The 18,911-nt window shown below is 41.3% G+C and overlaps 1 protein-coding gene across 2 annotated transcripts in view; it reads left to right on the forward strand.

Moving 5' to 3' along the window:
- The window catches only part of CRLF3 (cytokine receptor like factor 3), a 36,948-nt gene that overhangs the window by 5,114 nt on the left and 12,923 nt on the right, over positions 1 to 18,911 (forward strand). The window contains exons 1-6 of one of the 2 annotated variants that reach the window (XM_047708101.1): positions 2,362 to 2,417; positions 7,125 to 7,332; positions 10,062 to 10,149; positions 10,646 to 10,823; positions 14,147 to 14,369; positions 15,372 to 15,504. In XM_047708101.1, coding sequence (XP_047564057.1) covers positions 2,379 to 2,417; positions 7,125 to 7,332; positions 10,062 to 10,149; positions 10,646 to 10,823; positions 14,147 to 14,369; positions 15,372 to 15,504 — 869 coding nt within the window. In that variant the 5' untranslated portion in view covers positions 2,362 to 2,378. Of the gene's footprint in view, positions 1 to 2,361; positions 2,418 to 7,124; positions 7,333 to 10,061; positions 10,150 to 10,645; positions 10,824 to 14,146; positions 14,370 to 15,371; positions 15,505 to 18,911 lie in introns of those variants that run through there. The other variant, XM_047708102.1, reaches the window with a different exon arrangement.

Genomic DNA, 18,911 nt, shown 5'->3' on the forward strand with positions numbered 1-18,911 from the left:
TCTACTACTTACTGACAACCACTGTTAAGATTTTGCTGTGTCCTTCTAGACCTATTATTTTGCAAAATTAAGGGACTACTTATATGCAACTTCATATCCATCTTTTTTCTTTTGGTTAGTATTATATGGAGCATTTAGCAACTTGGGAAGCATTTGTTGGTGGTAGGCTGAGATGTATTGACTTAGGTGTGCCAAAATACTAGAAGCAATGCTCTAGAAGCAAAACTAAATAGTCAACAGCCAAGAGTGGGGGGTGGGGGGGAGAAGCTGCACACACATATTTGTGTTCAGAAGACCACATGTTTATATTGGCTTTTCAGTCCTCTTTTCTCAAATAAGTCTTTTCACAAATGTCTTTAAACATGGCACTCTGAAAGCTGTTTATTGAGTCCAAAACTCACTTGAAACATAGGATATAGATGAGAATTAAAACCTGTATTCTGCCTCAGTAATGTTAAAATCAGTGATGTTAATGATAAGCTGTTTGTCACAGAGGTGCCCAGGTTTTCTCTGTGTAGATATTTTTTTCAATGTAACTGTAGGATAGGTATGATTTTTATAGAGAAAGGGGCGCCTGGGTGGCTCAGTCAGTTAAGCCTCCAACTCTTGGTTTTGGCTCAAGTCACCATCTCAAGACTGTGAGATTGAGCCCCGAGTCAGGCTTTGGGCTTAGCACAGAGTCTGGTAGAGATTCTCTCCCTCTCCCTCCGCCTTGCTCTTCCTCCTCTGTCTCTCAAAACTAAATAAAATCTTTAAAAATTTTTGATGGAGGGGGCGCCTGAGTGGCTCAGTTGGTTAAGCGTCTGCCTTCAGCTCAGGTCATGATCCCGGGGTCCTAGGATCGATCCCCATATCAGGCTCTCTGCTCAGCAGGAATCCTGCTTCTCCCTCTCCCACTCCCCCTGCTTTTGTTCCCTTTTGCTGTCAGTCTCTGTCAAATGAATAAATAAAATCTTAAAAAAAAAAAAAGGGGTGGGGGAGCACCTGGGTGGCTCAGTGGATTAAGCCTCTGCCTTCAGGCTCAGGTCATGACCCCAGGGTCCTAGGATTGAGCCCTGCTTCAGGCTCTCTGCTTGGAAGAGAGCCTGCCTCCCTTTCTCTCTCTGCCTGCCTCTCTCTGCCTACTTGTGATCTCTCTGTCAAATGAATAAAATCTTAAAAAAAAAAAAAAAAAGGAACTTAGTACTTTTTATCGTAGTTATGTGTGCAGGCAACTAGCTCCTTTACCAGAATGACAGTTTTTTTGAGGTCAGGGCCATGCTTTATTCATCTTTATAATCCCGGCTCCTGGCACATACTAGACCTCAATAAATATTGAATAAGTGCCTTTATGAATGTCGTGGGTGTAATTTTGCCGACATTCTTTTTAGATTGTTCGTGGTCTTGATCATATGCACTCTATTCTTAATGCAGATAATCAAGAATTAAACTTTTGTTTTCTCGTATGGTTTGGTTATTTGTTGCTACATAATAAACTATATCAAAGCGTAATGCCTTAAAAAGCCATCTTGCTTACTATTCTGGGGAGTGACTGGGGCTTGGTTGGGCGGTTCTGATTTTGCTGGCAACACCCAAGTAATTGCAGTCAAATTGCAGCTAAGGCTGGAATGTTCAAGAAAGGACATTCACCTACCTGTTTGGAGCCTCAGTGGCTGCAGGACTCCCTTGGAATGCTGGCATGGCTGGGCCTGGATGCCAGCCTTCTTCCCTTCCTCCCACCCTTCCCTGTCATCTCCCCCTTCCACTCTCCAGAAGGGTACCCAGACATCTTACATGGTGGGTCAGGACCCTCAAAAGTGCACGAGTGGCAGTTGCTAGGCTGCTAGACCTGGAGCTGGCACAGTCTCTGTCCCACTCTGTGGCTATGCACATAGGCCTGCAAGTGCTCGTCATGGCCCCGTTGTGCTCCTGGGGGGAGGACTGCACTGCGATACAGTATCAGGACATGTGGTTCGTGGTTCACTGGGGGCCACTCACGTAACAGACTGCCAAATCCTATAATAAAGATTTTCTTTCTGAATGTTTTCAAATAGGCATTAAGAAAAGAAAGCCTAACTGTAAGAAAGGCAAGAAGGACATGTGGCAGCACTTACAAGTCCCTAAGTGGGTCATACAATTCAAATTCTCTATCACCGTTCTAGCTTTCTGATGTGAGCATGTTTATGTCTCTGACTCCACTATGTTAGTTATTTATAGATGCTTTCTTCATAGGGTTGTTGTGGTAGCATTTAAGTGAGACCATGTGTGTAAGGGGCTGTCACACAGCAGGTGTCCAGTAGATGATAGCTGTTGCCGTATTACTGTTGCTGCACCATCATCATCGTCATCGTTATTTTTAGTGACTAAGGTCTTGGTGTCAGTGTGAAGACGAAGAGCTGATGCAGTACATTTCACATGAACCAAGAAGAAACATTTTGGTTAGCTTTTTCAATTTCAGTTGACTATTTTATATATTTACTTTGTCTTTTATTTTTGATCATTATGTTCTTATTAGCTAAGTGTTTAAAGCCAGTGTCTAATTTTAAATAGTTTTGGGGTGCCTGGCTGGCTCAGTGGGTGGAACGTGTGACTCTTGATGTCAGGATTGTGAATTTGAGCCCCACTTTGGGTGTAGGGATTACTTTAAAAATGAAATCTTAAAAATAAAATCATTTTAGTTTCTTATTACTAGTTGGCAAAATAAATTCTTAAACTTGGAGGTTAAAAATTATTTTCTTCTATGAAGTTATAAAAATTCATGTTTTAGGGGCACCTGGTTGGCTCAGTGGGTTAAAGCCTCTGCCTTCTGCTCAGGTCATGATCCCAGGGTCCTGGGATTGGGCCCCGCGTCGGGCTCTCTGCTCAGTGGGGAGCCTGCTTCCTCCTCCCACCACTTGCTTCTTTGCCTACTTGTGAGCTCTCTCTGTCAAATAAATAAATAAAATCTTTAAAAAAAAAATGCATGTTTTAGAGGAGATAGGGGAGATTCTGGTACTTTTTTCTAACATATGCTGTTATTATTATTGTATTATATTGATGTAGCAATTTTATATTGCTACTGAAGACCACAGATGTTTTAAGTCAAATTCTACATAGGTTTTTTGAGCTTTTTAGTAGCTAAACTGGAGGAAAATGTGTCAGTCACTGTTGTCTTGGAGGGCTGTGAAGTATATATTTACTAGGCTTTTGCAAACCTTAGTATCGATGTGTAAACTTGATGACTTTTTGGCATTGTGTGAACTCATCCTCCTGTTAAAACTTTAAAAATACAGTTGCTTAGGGATTAAACTGCAGTAAAGGTAAGTTTTTGGTTTTTTTTAAAGATTTATTTATTAGAGAGAGTGTGTGCGCACTCAGGAAGAGGGGTAGAGGGAGGGGGAGAGAGAGTCCCTAGCAGACTGCACAAAGTTCGGATCCTGATGCAGGACTTGATCCCACAACCTGAGATCATGACCTCAGCTTAAATAAGAGTTGGATGCCCAACCAACTGTGCCACCTAGGTGCCCTAAGAAGTGAGTTTTAATGGTCTATTACAGTAGAGGCTTTAGTGAGAAATTGGTTTGAATATTATTAATCAGCATAAACAGTGTATATGACAGTTTCCTTTTTAAGACCTTGAGTTGTGTATCATTTGTTCTACTTAAATCTGCTTTGTTACTAACATCGCAGTTGTTTGGCCCTAGAAAGGCTAGGTAGCATTTGGGGCTGTGTGGTTATCTACCCTATGATTCTTGATATGCAAGGATAAGAAATACAAGTTACAGCAGGAAGTGTTTGCAGTCCGTACATCACTTATAGGTTTGCCTGGGAACTTCTGAAAATGGGAAAAGTGGGAAGACCATGGTCCTTGGAGTCAGACTTTTTCTGGCACTGTGAAGCCTTAGGAAAGTTATATGACTTCTTCAAGCTTCACCCTCTTCAGTATAGACAGTAGAGACCCACCTCTCAGAGTCCTTGTGAAGTTAATGAACAGGCAGGACACACATGGACCATGGTACCACATCGAATAAGAAGAATCACTGAGCGGAGAAGTCTGCATGGTTTAGTTCCTTCAAGCCAAGCAAATGAAACGGGTGGTTGGTGTTCTATAAACGAAAGGGACTATGTTTATAAGTATAGGAGGTGCGTTTGGAAATGGAGTCTCCCCTGCCCAGTCTTCTCACTGCTTTATGTTCCTGTACTTCCTCTTTTCTTTCCTCTGCCGTTCTGAAACAAAAACAAAACATAGTTGTGCACTGAAACTGTTCAAGCTTTTGAATTCTTTCTAAAGAGGAAATTGACTTTACCTAACCAATGCACTTCCTGTGTGTGCCGTATCCGTTAAAAGAGTGAGACAGGACCTCATTGTATGCTTCTCAACTGCAGAATTTCCTCTTGGTTGTGGGGGTGTGACCTGTATTACAGTGCTTCAACATGTCTTCGTTTATTTTGGTATCTATAAGGTCTGTCGTGATTCACCTGGGGATCTTGTTTAAAATGTCCGTTCTGATTCAGTAGTTCTGGGTGGGGCCTAACGGTCTGTATTTCTAACAGTATTCCAGGTGATGTATCAAAATCATGAGACGTGCTCTCCCTGGTTCTTTAAAAAAGGTCTTATAGGGCGCCTGGGTGGCTCAGTTGGTTGAGCGACTGCCTTCTGCTCAGGTCATGATCCCGGAGTCCTGGGATTGAGTGCTGCATCGGGCTCCCAACTCTGCGGGGAGTCTGCTTCTCCCTCTGACCTTCTCCCCTTTCCTGCTCTCTCTCACTCTCTATCAAATAAATAAATAAAATCTTTAAAAAAAAATTAAAAGGCCGTATACATGTACACAGTTAACTTCATTTTTACTCAACAACATTTGTTTCCCAGGTGCTATGTATGTTAGGGTGTGAGTCTTAAGGACCCAGGATCCCACAGATGAGTAATGAACTGGAACATTTTGAGTACGGCCCACTCCCTTTCTTTTTAAATTTTGGCTTTGGTTTATTTCATGGAAGTTCCCTTGTAAGTGTACAGAGACTACTTAACAATTAAACTTATAGTTGGGTCTCTCTTTTTCTTTATGATTTAACGAATTCCACCATTTACTGCACATACACTATTGTAAGTTACATTACTGTCAAAAGGAGAAAAAATTATTTCCATTATCCACTTCAGCCAATCAAACTCATCTTTTTTTTCCCCCCTGTATTTTGTTTTTGTACTCCCTGAGCATTGACCCCTTTTGTTTTTACATGGTTGTGAACGTTTCTGGAAAACAGTTTTGTATTCTGCATTTTAATTTTTATTTTTAAAGTTTTTGTTGGTGGTTTTGTTTTTGTTTTTTTAACTTGACAGAGAGCGAGAGCACAAGTAGGCAGACTGGCATGCGGGGGCGGGGGGGTGGGTAAAGAAAGAAGCAGACTCCCCACTGAGCGGGGAGCCTGCTACGGCTCGATCCCAGGACGCTGGGATCATGACCTGAGCTGAAGGCAGGCGCTTAACTGACTGAGCCACCCAGGCACCCCTGTATTCTGCTTTTTAAATTTAGTGTTAGAGAATAAATGGAAAACTTTCTAAATTTCTCTATTAACTGTTGAAACCCTGTACTTTGTGGATTTTCTTGGACTTCAAACGCTCTTGGAAAGATAAAGTTAGCCAAAGGGTTAGAGTAATAAATGTAATAATGTCATTATGAAATTAATATGGTAATATCCCCAAAGTAAAATGTGTGTTTGCTTTGATTCAGAGCTATTTTGGTTTTAAGAATTTTCCTGTTAAGTGAGTGACTTGTGTGTTGTCTGTATCTTAGGAAAAAAAAAAAAAGTGTTTGTGTAGACAACTGGTTTGTTTTCAAAATATGTGTAAGCTGTAAAGATTTCCCTCTCCTATCTCCCAGAGGAGCAGCTCTTAATCTGTGCTCTGTGGACCAGAGGGCAATGTTTCTCAAAGTGTGAGCTGCCTACTCACAGGGGTGCTTGTGGACAAGAACTCCGTCCGTACCCTCCAGCCCTCTTCAAAGGTTCTGGATCAGTAGGTCTGGGATGGAGCCCTGCACTCTAAATTGTATCTGGTAGCCTACATGATTCTTCTGCAAACCGAGTTTCAGAATTACTGTTGCCGGCCAGCCATGATTGAGATTTGAGGGAATTTGTAAGTTCTGAAATTGAATTAATTTCTTTAGGGTATGGAGTATTCGTTTACTGGAAAGAGAGGGTCTGTAAACCTTTCATTGAGATTTGCAAAGAGGAAAATGACTCAGAAAAGATTAAGAGTCTCCTGCTCTACCGACTGAGCTAGCCGGGCTCCCTGACTCAGAAAAGATTAAATTATTGTCCCAGAGGTGTGTTTTCATGAAGATTTTCTGCCTTCTATGAGCCCCTTTGAATTTTAAATAAATTCTTAGCTTTCTCTTAGTATAATGAGAGCATTTTATCCCTTAGGTGATTTTTTTTTTTAAATTATGGCTTTCTTTTATTTATTATTTAGTTTTATTTATTTTAGAGGTGAGGAGGAGTGGAGGGAGAAGAAGAAGGAGAGACAGACTCTCAAACAGACTCCATGCTGAGTGTGAGTCTGACACAGGGCTCTGTCCCACGACCCTGAGATCATGACCTGAGCTGAACCAAGAATCAGATGCTCAACTGACTGACCCCCGCAGATGCCCCTATAGTATGGCTTTCTGATTTACCATTTATTTACTACTTTTCAGTAAAATGAATTTTAACTCCCTCCTACTTAAATATTGTTTTGTACTGAAACATACGATTGCCAAAAACTACTTTGTGTGATAATGATACTTTCTAATATTTTTTTAAATTGGGAACAACAATGTGCCAGTAATTTTACAAAGCATAATACATAGATTATTTAATCCTGTTAACAGCAACTCCATGAAGTAAGCATTATATTCATTTAACAAATAAGGAAATTGAGGTGTGGTGTGCTTAATTAACATGACCAGACCGATGTAGTTTGTGAATGATAGAACCACGGTTTGAGCCCATTCTGTCTTACATGAAGGCCAGTACTGTGCATTTCTCCAAGTTTGTGCAAATGAATCACATTTGATTTGTCAACAAATGGAAGGTGATCGTTGTGTAGTGCCTTGGGATTAGGGGTGATACCTGGGGATTAGCCTTTTCTAGAGATTCCAATTCTGAATTTTTGTGTTCTTTCTTTTCAGATCAAAGAGAGTGCATCACAGACCAGAGATGTCCTCAAACAGCATTTTAATGATTTAAAGGGAACCCTTGGGAAGCTCCTGGATGAGCGATTGGTGACCCTTTTGCAAGAGGTGGACACGATTGAACAGGAAACCATTAAACCTCTAGATGACTGCCAGAAGCTCATAGAGCACGGAGTTAATACTGCAGAGGACTTAGTCCAAGAAGGTGGGAGTCCAGGGAGCCTATCAAGTGGGGCGCATTCAGTTTGGCTCTTTGCTAATTTCTCAGGGTGCCAGCAGGCTTGTTGCCATCTGTGCGGTGCTTAGCATGTTCCTACCTCAGAATCGTTTGTAATATAGGATGCCAGATACATAGTGAGGTCTCCCAGGGTGAATGTAGTTAAAATGTTAATTATAATCAGTTATAAGACAAGGGATAATGGTTTTTCTCAAATGGTGTTTTGGTAGTGTCTTATTCACTGCTAACACTGTGACTTTAAGGTCCTTTTGAGTCTGTTCATATATTTTTCAGAGTGTTCACAGAATTTAATTCCTTTGTTAGTTTTAGAAGGTTAAAAATTGTAATTGGTGTTTACTCCTGAAATCGTAGTGGTTATATGCCTATCTGCAGCCAATTACTGTGGTTAAAGCACGCCCAGATCTTGCCTTGCTATCTTCCTGTCTTCATGTCCACTTTCCTCCCTTCACACAGATCTTTATCAAGTACATTAAATAAAAAAGTAACGGTTCTGCCTTTTGGGGCTCACAGCACAGTGAGAGGCATACGTGCTGAGAGAGATCTAAGACCTAAAGGAGCTGAGAGAGATCTAAGACCTAAAGGAGCACGGAAGGGAAAGTGCTTAACTGTGGGAGAGTGGATAGCTTTCTGTGGGAGGAGTTCATTAAGCGACAAAGGAAGAAACGGAGGTAATAGCACAATTGGAAGCAGAAGTAGCATCACGAGTGAAGTGAATGGCCTATCAGGGGTCTATTGAAATATTTTAGGCAGCAGAGTTACACAATCAGATTTGCATTTTTTAAAAAAATGATGCTGCCTGTAGTTTGGAGATTGTATTAGGTATTAGATATAAGACTGGATATAAGATATAAGATTAGATATAAGACTGGAGGTCAAAGAGGCCAATTGAGAAGCTGTAGCACTACTCCAGCAGGAAATGAAGAAGGCAGTGGGCTTCATCATGGTGGAGACAAAGTGGAGCTGATTTTAAGACTTTTTAGAGAGAAAATTATTTACGAGTTTACCTATCAGTGAATGTCGATTATTGGTGATTGCCTGGAGCTAGGTTGGAGAATAAAGGGAAGGATTTAGGATGACCAAAACCAGCCGGATTTTGGATGAGCAGGTTGAATTGTGCTGTTTACTGATGTAGAAAACGAAGGAGAAAGGTGGGCTTCAGTGAGTAGTGAGGCATTCAGTTTGGGGCGTGTTGCATCTGAGATGCTCAGGATGCCCAGACGGTAGCTGGGCATGTGGCGTGTGGCTTAGGAGAGAGAGCAGTGTGGCAAGATGGTAATTGACGGTGTGTACATCAAGTCTGACTCCGTGGGAGCTAGTAGATCTTCCAAAGCTAGTGTGTCCTATGAGGAGAGAGCGTGGTAGGCGATGCCAGCATTGAAAGGACAATCGAGGACAAAGGAGCCACAGCCAGAGCCTGAAAAGTACCCATCCTGCCTTGAGTGCTGTGAATGCCATGGGACGGAGAGGGTGCATGGCTCATGGTGTCTGTCACTCTCACTGGAAATTCATCCCCTTTCAGTCCCATTTAGAATGTGGCACTGCTGTTATCTTTACGTGCTGATGACATTTTGTCTCCTCTTCGGTGAGAACTGCTTATTTGCCACTGACCATAACACTGCCTTTGAGAAAATTATTTTTTGTGGGGCCACAGAGTGTCTTTCCTGAGAGGCTTTGCATTGGGAAACAAACCCAGAAGCAGTTCACAGGTCAGGAGTATCTACTCCTCACCCCGAGGACTGAGAAATGTTCTTATTTTAGAAAAGAAATCCTTTGAGGCACAAACTTGTTTGTTACAGCATCTGATGCTTAAATGGTTTTAGACTTCAGAAATATTTTGAATTTCAACCTCTTTCCTCCCTCCCAGGGGATAAAAACTTATTTATGGAATTTTGAGGACTTTGAGGCAGTGTTCAATATGTCCTGTTTTCCTCTTGCTGAGGGAGAATGTCCTGTCCTGTGGTCCCAAAAAACTTGAGGCATTCCAGGGCACATTCAGAGGGAATGGGGGGTGTGGAAGGCCATAGCAGTTGGTCATTTTTTTTTAATGCCTTTAGATAACTTTTCTTCTTTATTTTTCTGTGGAATAATTTCTAATATGTGATATTCTTTTAGGAAAACAGCTGTATCATTTGATTTTATGAGACCTCGTGCCTGTGGGGCATCTGGGTGGCTCAGTCAGTTGAGCATCTCCCTTCGGCTCAGGTTATGATCCCAGGATCCTGGGACCGAGCCCCGCATCAGGCTCCCTGCTCAGTGGGGAGTCTGCTTCTCCTTCCCCGCATCTTTTCTCTCTCTCAAAGAAAAAAAAAAAGAACCCATGCTCTATTTTTCTATCAGCGTAACATCTGTCCTGGCTTGTGTTGGAGTTCTGTAAATCAAGATTCTGTAGGAGAGATGGAAAAAAGGACCTAGACCCTCTCCTTTGTGTAAAAATGGTCAGCAGATCAGATTTCTTCATACAGAGCAGAATCTTTCATTCCTGGTAAAATGTTACCATTATTTATCCCTTTTCTTTGTGAGCTTCACCTTAGAGTCACTTCTAAAATAGTTTTTACTTTCACTTTTTGGGAACTTGACTGTGGAATCACTTAAGAATTATTTGCAAGAAACCAGAGACCACCTAGACATGAGCTGTAGTGATTACTTTATAATGTGACCGTTTTTTGGTGTATTTATTCTCTCATTCCTGATTGTAGGGGAGATTGCCATTCTTGGTGGTGTAGGAGAACAGAATGAAAAACTGTGGAACTTTACCAAAAAGGCCTCACACATTCAGTTGGACAGGTAAAGGAGTTAGTGCCGTTCAGGCTTAGTTTTAAGCATTTAAACTGCCTGCATTCCCTCCCCCCACCGCCCCATTAAAGATTCTGAGTAAATGAGATAGAAAATACATATTTCAAGGTTGACTGCCCATACCAGTATTAGTGGTATGAAATAGCTGCCATTGTAATTTTTGGCATAGTATTACTATAGATTTTCTTCAATTCTAATGTGTAAGAGAATTATCAAATTTTAAGAAATTCTAAATACTGAAGAAATACTAAAACTGATTTTTTGGTATAAACTTGACAGTGGTGAACCTACCAATTTTCTCTTTTCTTGCTTATATTTATTTGGGAAGAGAATCTTTATGTAATGTCTTCCACAGCCCCTGCTGTCATTAGCATTATTTCCTGAGGGCTTCAGCATCATTATATAGTATGTGACCTATCTAAACTATGCTTCATATTTTTAACCCTTCATTAAAAGCCTCGTAAACACATAAGCTTTGTTTCCTCAGCTTACCAGAAGTGCCTTTACTGGTTGATGTGCCTTGTTTGTCCGCTCAGTTGGATGACTCAATTCTGAACATAGTGAAAGACCACATTTTCAAGCATGGAACAGTAGCATCTCGCCCTCCAGTCCAGATCGAAGAGCTAATAGAGAAACCAGGAGGCATCATTGTTCGATGGTGTAAGGTGCGTGATTAAGAATTGTGGAGGTGGCTTCAACATTATGGATTTGAAATCGGCCTTTTAGATTTTTTTATTAACTACCTTTGAACGTTTTCTTCTCTTCACAAATAAAAGTCCCTTTTGCTTTACAATTGAATTCATAGGAACTCGAAAGCAGGTAGCTCTTCCCATTTGAGGTAAATTGTTTTTGAAGGTACATTTAACAATCTCTGTATCACAACGGTATTTTCCATCACAGATTTCCCAAAGTTAACCCTTAGTAAATTGAAGATCTCTTCCCATTTCTGTTTATTACAAAAGCCAAAAGATGATAGCTAATATTGGGTATCTGATATTTTCTGTTCCACACTGAACTGATCCTTCTGAAATAAAATCCTGGGGGCACCTGAGTGGCTCAGTCAGTAGAGCATCTGCCTTTGGCACAGGTCGTGATCCCAAGGTCCTGGAATGGAGCCCTGCCTGGGGCTTCCTGCTTGGTGGGGAGCCTGCTTCGCCCTCTCCCTCTGCTCCTCCACCTGCTTGTGTTCTCTCTCTCTCCCTCTCTTACTCTCTCTCAAATAAATAAATAAAATTTTTTAAAAAAAATCCTAAAATGTGGTTTCTTCATATTCTCAACATTGCTGAGAATCTTCTGTATTAAATCATATTATGTATATGAGTTACCATATTGTAGATAAAAATCATGTCCAAATGAGTCGTGAGTGTCTTGGCTGTTGACAGATACATCATTCAGAGTGGGTACTGAGAGTCTGGAAATGATTGTTTTTTCTTAAATGGATTTTTAAAGAAGATTTTATTTATTTGAGAAAGAGTGTGTGCCCGAGACAGCGAATATGAGCAAGGGGAGGGGCAGAGGGAGAAGGACAAGCACTGCCCCGCTGAGCAGGGAGCCTGATGCAGAACCCGGTCCCAAGACCCCGAAATCATAACCTGAGCCGAAGGCAGACATTTAACCAACTGACCCACCCAGGCGTCCCTCAGTGGATTTCTTTTTAAAGATTTATTTGAGAGAGAGATACACAGAGAAAAGGACGAACAGAGTCCTTGCCAAGCGTGGAGCCCAGTGTGGGGATGAATCTCACAACCCTGAGATCAGACCTGACTTGAAACCAAGAGTCGAATGGTTAACTGACTGAGCCACCCAGGCCCCCCTTCAATGGATTTTTTTACTGAAACCTTGTTATAGAAGAAAGAAATAGATGTTTTTGTTGGTTCAAAACAAACACTCTTACTGCATTTTTATTCTTTTCCCTGTCAGTGGATCTAGGGTTTCTAGTTTTTTTTGCTATAAACAGAGGTATTCATGTTCCCTTGTGTACATGGCTAAGGATTTTTCCTCAAGTATATATCCGGTAAAATTTTGAGGTCCTAGAGTATTGGATTTGTACTGTACCAGAAATGCCAAATTCTTTTCAATGTGATTATACCAGGGTTTCCTTCTACCAGCAGTGTGTGAGTTCCTGGTACTCAGCATCCTGACCAATGCTTGGCATTGTCCAACTTTAATGTTTTTGGTGGTATGGTATCTCAGTTTGGTTTCAGATTGTAATATCCATATTACCAATTAGGTTAAATAGTTTTATGTATTTTTTGGTAGCATATATTTCTAATTCCTCAGAATGCTTATTTGTGCCTTTTGTTCATTCTCTTACTGGGTGGTTTCTCTTCTATTAAGTTTTAAAGGAGTCCTTTATATATTCTGGGTATGAATTATCTTGGTTTTGGTAGTTGTGGGATTCTGATCTTTGAACTTCCAGTATTTTATCTTTCGCCTTATTGTATAGAAAACATGCCATTTCAGAGCACCTGGGTGGCTCAGTCGGTCGAGTGGCCGGCTCTTGATTTTGGCTTAGGTTATGATCTCAGGGTCTTGGGATCGAGCCTCACATCAGGCTCCGTACTCGGTGGGGACTCTGCTTGGGGATTCTCTCTCTGTCCTTCTCCATGCACCCCTCCCTGCTTATGCTCTCTCCTCTCTCTTTTGGAATGAATAAATACATTAACATTTATTTAATTATTATTTTTAACAGTGTATTCCTTTATGGGGGGGGTTAGGAGGCAAGACACCATGGTGAGGAACAAAATCAATTAAAGGAAGTACAGGTACAGGAAGCAATAATGTTAAAATAGTAATACACAAAATGGATAACTGTTATCACTTTCTTAAGAGGACTTGTGGAAGATAAATTTTAATTGCTATTGTAAAAAAAAAATCTGTATGAAGTAGAAACTGGTTTCAGTAATATTAGTAGAGAATATGTTCTAGAAGGTGGAGGTAACAGGATGTAAAATCCTGGCAGCAGTTCAATAGGACAGTCCCAGAGGGTTAGGCTGAGGCCGAAACCTTGTGAGGATGAGAGCCTTGTCTGTGGGGAATTTTGGATCCTACTTGCAGAAATATTACACTGTGCGTAAACCAAATTGAATTGTTTTCACAAGTGCTGTAAAGTTTCCTATAATAAAAGTTTTTTTTCTATATGAACTTCAGTTTCACAGCAAGAGTGGCATGGGATACCTAAACACAGAAGAGCGCATTCATGCAAGATAGCTAACTCCTTGATATAATAATGCATACAATTCAAGGAGATTACACTGTCATTACAGTTAGGGTGTTTTTTTTTTTTTTAACTTTTTTTTTTTTAAGATTTTATTTATTTATTTGACAGAGATCTCAAGTAGGCAGAGAGGCAGGCAGAGAGAGATTGGAGGAAGCAGGGTCCCTGCCGAGCAGAGAGCCCAATGCGGGACTCGATCCCAGGACCCTGGAATCGTGATCTGAGCTGAAGGCAGAGGCTTTAACCCACTGAGCCACCCAGGCGCCACAGTTAGGGGTTTTTATAGCTATCAGGTGGTGGCTGTGGAAAGCATGGCCCCCAATATCAATATCTAAGAAGCAGCCACCACCTCCTTCTGTGTGTGTGTGCTCTTTTTGTGTTTTTTTCTTCATTTTATAACAACTCTGTTGTTGTTACTGCTGCTTGGGAAAATTGGTAAAAACAAAATTGTAACCACTGAACATAGTGTTTTGGCAATCAAGATATTTAAGGCCTTTTAGAATGAATAAATAAGTCTTTAAAAAAAGAGAGAGAGAAAACATGCCGTTTCTTCAAAGGAAGCCAAGTTCTGCAAATCCAACTGGGAAGTGTAGAGCACATGGTTCAATAAAGAAAAGACGGGCAGTAATGATGGCTTATTTGCTATGATCTCCCCGAGAATAGCCCATGTTCAGCAACTGGGCTTCTGTGCATGGCCCCAGAATTCTTAAGCCATGATGCTGGGAGAAACTGCTCCCTGACCTTTACCTAACACAAAGCCTTTCTCCTTAGGTGGATGACGACTTCACAGCCCAAGATTACAGGCTGCAGTTCCGCAAGTGCACTTCCAATCATTTTGAGGACGTATATGTAGGCTCTGAAACCGAGTTCATAGTGTTGCACATAGACCCCAATGTTGATTATCAGTTCAGAGTCTGCGCCCGAGGAGATGGCCGGCAGGAGTGGAGTCCTTGGAGCGTCCCCCAGATGGGTCACTCCACGTTGGTGCCTCATGGTATGCTGCTGCCTTCTCTCTCCTGAAGCCCAGCTGTGTCTCAGAATGCTGGCGCCTGTCTGTGCTCAAGGCAGCACAGTGTTTGCACACAGCCAGCCAGGTTTTCTGACCATAAAACCTGCATTGGTGAGAACAACGTGGAGCGTCTCCTATTCAAATTACTTGATGGGAATTTTGAGACCTTTTCTTTTTTTTTCTTTTTCTTTTTTTTTTTTTTTTTAAGATTTTATTTATTTGACAGACAGAGATCACAAGTAGGCAGAGAGGCAGAGAGAGAGAGAGAGGAGGAAGCAGGCTCCCTGCTGAGCAGAGAGCCCGATGTGGGGCTCGATCCCAGGACCCTGGGATCATGTCCTGAGCCGAAGACAGAGGCTTCAACCCACTGAGCCACCCAGGTGCCCCTTGAGACCTTTTCATCCATTCTTATCTCCAGAGTCCAGAAATAGTGCTAGGAGGATTATCAGCATCCCCAAAATCCAAAGATTTGAAGTGTTGCGACAGGATACTGATTTTCAAAAAAAAAAAAAAAAAAAGATACTGATTTTCTAGACCTTCAGTGACTATCTGAATGGAGGTCTTATGATTTGAAATTGGTCTGTCCTGTATAACTGTTTTAAAATATTCAGACTCCTTTGTTAACTAGTTGTTAATCAGGCTTGGAATACACTCAAACAGTTATGCTTCACCCTGATTTCATTAGCCAGGAGATGGCACTCACTTGATCTTCTGTCTGTTCCTGCCAGAACTGCGCAGGAATAGACGAACACATTTTTTGTGATTTTTTTTTTTTTTTAATTTTTTTTTTCTTTTCTTTTTTCTTTTTTTTTTTTTTTTTTTTAAGATTAACCAGGATACCCTGTCACTGAATCTCTTCCTTTATGGAACTTGCCCATATCCCCTAAGTGTAGCCTCTTCTGCTTCTGAGTTTTATGTAATGTGTCTGTGTTGAAGATACTCCTCAAAAGGTTTTAATAATTTTTGATCTCTTTGCTTTCTAAAAAGAGTGGACAGCTGGCTTCGAGGGGTACAGCCTGAGTAGTCGAAGAAATATAGCCCTCCGGAATGATTCTGAGTCCTCAGGTGTGCTCTACTCCAGCGCTCCAACTTACTTCTGTGGGCAGACGTTGACATTCAGGCAAGTAGATGTTACAGTATCTGTTTGTCATGCCTCAGGCAGTAAAGTGATGTGCATAGAACACATACGAGCTTTGGATTCAAAGTAGCCTGGAGTTTATTTCATCATTTATAGGCAGTGTTACTCTGGGGAGAGTTCCTCTTTTCTCTTTGCTGTGGTTTTCTCAGACATGTTCATAGAGCTATTACGAAGATGAACTGAGATAAAGTGTAAAAGATGCCTTGCTTACGCCTCAGACGTAGCACATACTATGTTTATGTCTCTTCTGGAGAGATAGAGGTAAGTAGACCACCTCTCAAAAGTCAATCCTAAAAAATCAGAGGCCAAGAATTTTTTTCCTTTGTGAAGCGATATGAGCAGGTCTCTGTGAGAGACAACCCTTCAGTGTAAATGTACTGAGAATTACATAATGTATATAGTTATCCATAAAATACATGTGTACGTACATAGATATGTGTATAATTCTCTGTAAACCCAAAAGCAAGCTCTCCTACCACCAATCTATTTTCTATTTCTTTATCCATTTCTTCCTGTATTAAATAATTCCCTTGTTTTCATGTTCTGAGATATATTCTCTATAGTCCTATTTCTGAATAGCTCATCGTAGAAAGCAAAGCCCAGTTTGTTTGTTTATTTGTTTTGAAGATTTTTACTTGAGAGAGAGGGAGAGCACTCGGGGGTTGGTGTTGAGAGGGAAAAGCAGACTCCCTGCTGAGCAGAGAGCCCAATGTGGGACTCAATCCCAGGACCCTGAGATCATGACCTGAGCCAAAGGCAGACGCTTACCCTACTGAGCCACTCAGGCACCCACAGTTTTGATTTGGAAAATTAGGGTAGCAAACTCTCCTCCAATTTGTAGGCCTTGAGATCATGAGGTTTTATGGTGAATGCTGGCTCCAAGTTCCTGTTCTCAGTCCCGTGTCATATGAAGCATGGAGAGTAACTGAAAGCTTCATGTAAGCTAATGTGGGCGTGTTCTGCACCAGCCAAGTCATTTGAACTGTCATCAGTTTCAGAATGCACTAGTTTATACTTTGTCTCATTTTTTAAAATTTTATTAACATAATAATGTTTTATTTCAGGGGTACAAGTCTGTGAATCATCAGGCTTACACAATTCACAGCACTCACCATAGCACATACCCTCTCCAATGTCCATAACCCAACCACCCTATGCCTCCCCCCATCCCCCCACTCTCTCATTTTTTATATTTCTCATCCCTTAAATTATAAAGAATGACTTAATAACCAGAAAAATACTGACAAAGAGAGGAAGAAATAAAGAGTCTAGTACCTGAAGTCCACTTAGTTATTTCCCAAAGGTGAATTCATGAGTTTTGTATGCTCACAAGCCCTTTTTTGGCTTGTGTCCTTTGTTTCTAGAAATACTGCCATTAGTGAATCTCCAGAGAACATTGTGCTGCTGTCTAATGGTAGGGCTTCCTGAGTTGATCTCTTCAGGTCAGGTGTCTCAGCAAGAATAGTAATCATAGTAATACTACTTGCAGCTAATAATTAAATAGCATTTACTGCACGTGAGGTACTGTTTTAAGCCCTTATATCAGCTCATTTGATTCTTACAATAACCCAATGAAATAGGTGTAATTACCCATTTTAGGGATGAGAATACTAAGGCACACAGAAGTTAAGTCACTCACCTAAAGTCACATCGCTGGTAAGTGGCCAAGCTAGCCTGTATCTTTTCTTTTTGTCTTTTTTCACAGCAGAGTGAGTAAACGCGATTCTAGTTAGTGTTGCAGTCTATAGTTTCTCTATGTCCGTATGCTTCCCTCTTTTCCTTTTCCCTCCTCTATGACCCTTTCCCCCGCTGATGGTGACCTGATGCTCCCCTGATTTTAAATCCTTCCTCTGTGAACACAGGAAGGTCTAATAGATGGCATACTTCCGGTTTGTTTTTTTCTGTCATTCAGTAAATATTTAAGACATTGGAAGTTACCCAAATGGATGAAAATCCACTTACTATCTGTAGATAGTTAAGTGGATTTAGTGCATTTAGTAGGCCTCAAGAAATCATTAGTTCTTCCTCCTTTTCCAAAGATGTTTAACCAGGCCCCACTTGGCAGGGTGATTAACTCCAACTTCATTCGGCTCACTATTACCGTAGCCAGACCTTTGCATTTTTGTCATTTTTCTTTGGAATGTGGAATGGAAATGTCTTCTTTCCCTGTTGAAAGGAATTGCAGGCATCAGCAATGAAGCCAGAAGATGGGGGTGCAGGGTGGCCTCTATGGGGGAGGAGCACATGGGTCCACTTGAGTACAGAAGGTAAAACTTTATTCAGCTTTTTGAGGGTGTGTGAAGGCCTCACAGATAGAAAGAAGATTCTACTCCTGCAGGCAGTGCCCTGTCATTCAGCTCAGTCCGTTCCTACTGAAGTTGCTGGAATGCGCAGAGTTGTAGAAGCTAAGAAACCTGTTACTGGCGGGCTCTACCAGTCTCTAGAGCCCAGTCTCATTTGGTGGCCAGGTTTGCTAAGCAACCCCCTCCTGCCAGGCCTCTTCTTGATTTTCTGTCTGAACAGTCCTACTTTTCCTTTCCTTGCTTCCAAGATTTCCTTATCTTACTGTTTTGTTTTGTTTTTTAACCGTATTTTTACTTTCTCCTCTACCACCTGCTTCCTTTAGAACAGCGTCCTTTCAAACAGCCTTCGTTAATCCTCCTAGCCTAGGAGGTTACTGTCCTCCTTTTACAGATAAAGAGACAGAAGCACAGGGACCATGGGACTTTTAAGTATTCAAATCCTGCCAGTCTAGCCTGGAAAATCTGTGCTCTTAACCTCCCCACAGGTCAGGTGAGGTGGTGAATCACGAGCCAGTAACAGTCTAGCTATTTTTTGTTATAAACCTTTTCTTTAAAAGAACATAAAAATTTAATATTACAGTTACAGTTATTGATCGCTGTGTAACAAACCACCCCAAAATTCGAAGCTTAAAACAGTAGTCATTTATTTTGCTCAGGAAACTGCAGTTTGCAGAGGTTGGTGAGGACAGCTCATCTCTGCTTCTGTGTTAGTAGCTGCAGTAGTTTGATTCGAGATGGTGGGTCTGCTTTCAAGATGGCGCACTCACATGGCTGGCAGATGGATTCCGGTTCTGGGTGTCTCTCCCCGTGCAGGACTCTTTGTGGGCTGCTTGGGCTTCCTCACAGCATGGTGGCTGGGTTCCAAGATTGAGCATCCCAAGAGATAGGAAATGGAAGCTGCAGAAGCTGCCAGTTTTTAAGGCCTGGGCCTAGAAGTTGACATAATATCACTTCTACCACATTCTACCGTTCATTCAGAGTCTAGATCCCAAAGAAGGGACATAGATCCCACTTCTTTTTTTTTTTTTTTTTTTAAGATTTTATTTATTTATTTGACAGAGAGGTCACAAGTAGGCAAAGCAGGCA

This window comes from Lutra lutra, chromosome 16, assembly GCF_902655055.1.
Source record: "Lutra lutra chromosome 16, mLutLut1.2, whole genome shotgun sequence".
Classification (NCBI taxonomy): domain Eukaryota; kingdom Metazoa; phylum Chordata; class Mammalia; order Carnivora; family Mustelidae; genus Lutra; species Lutra lutra.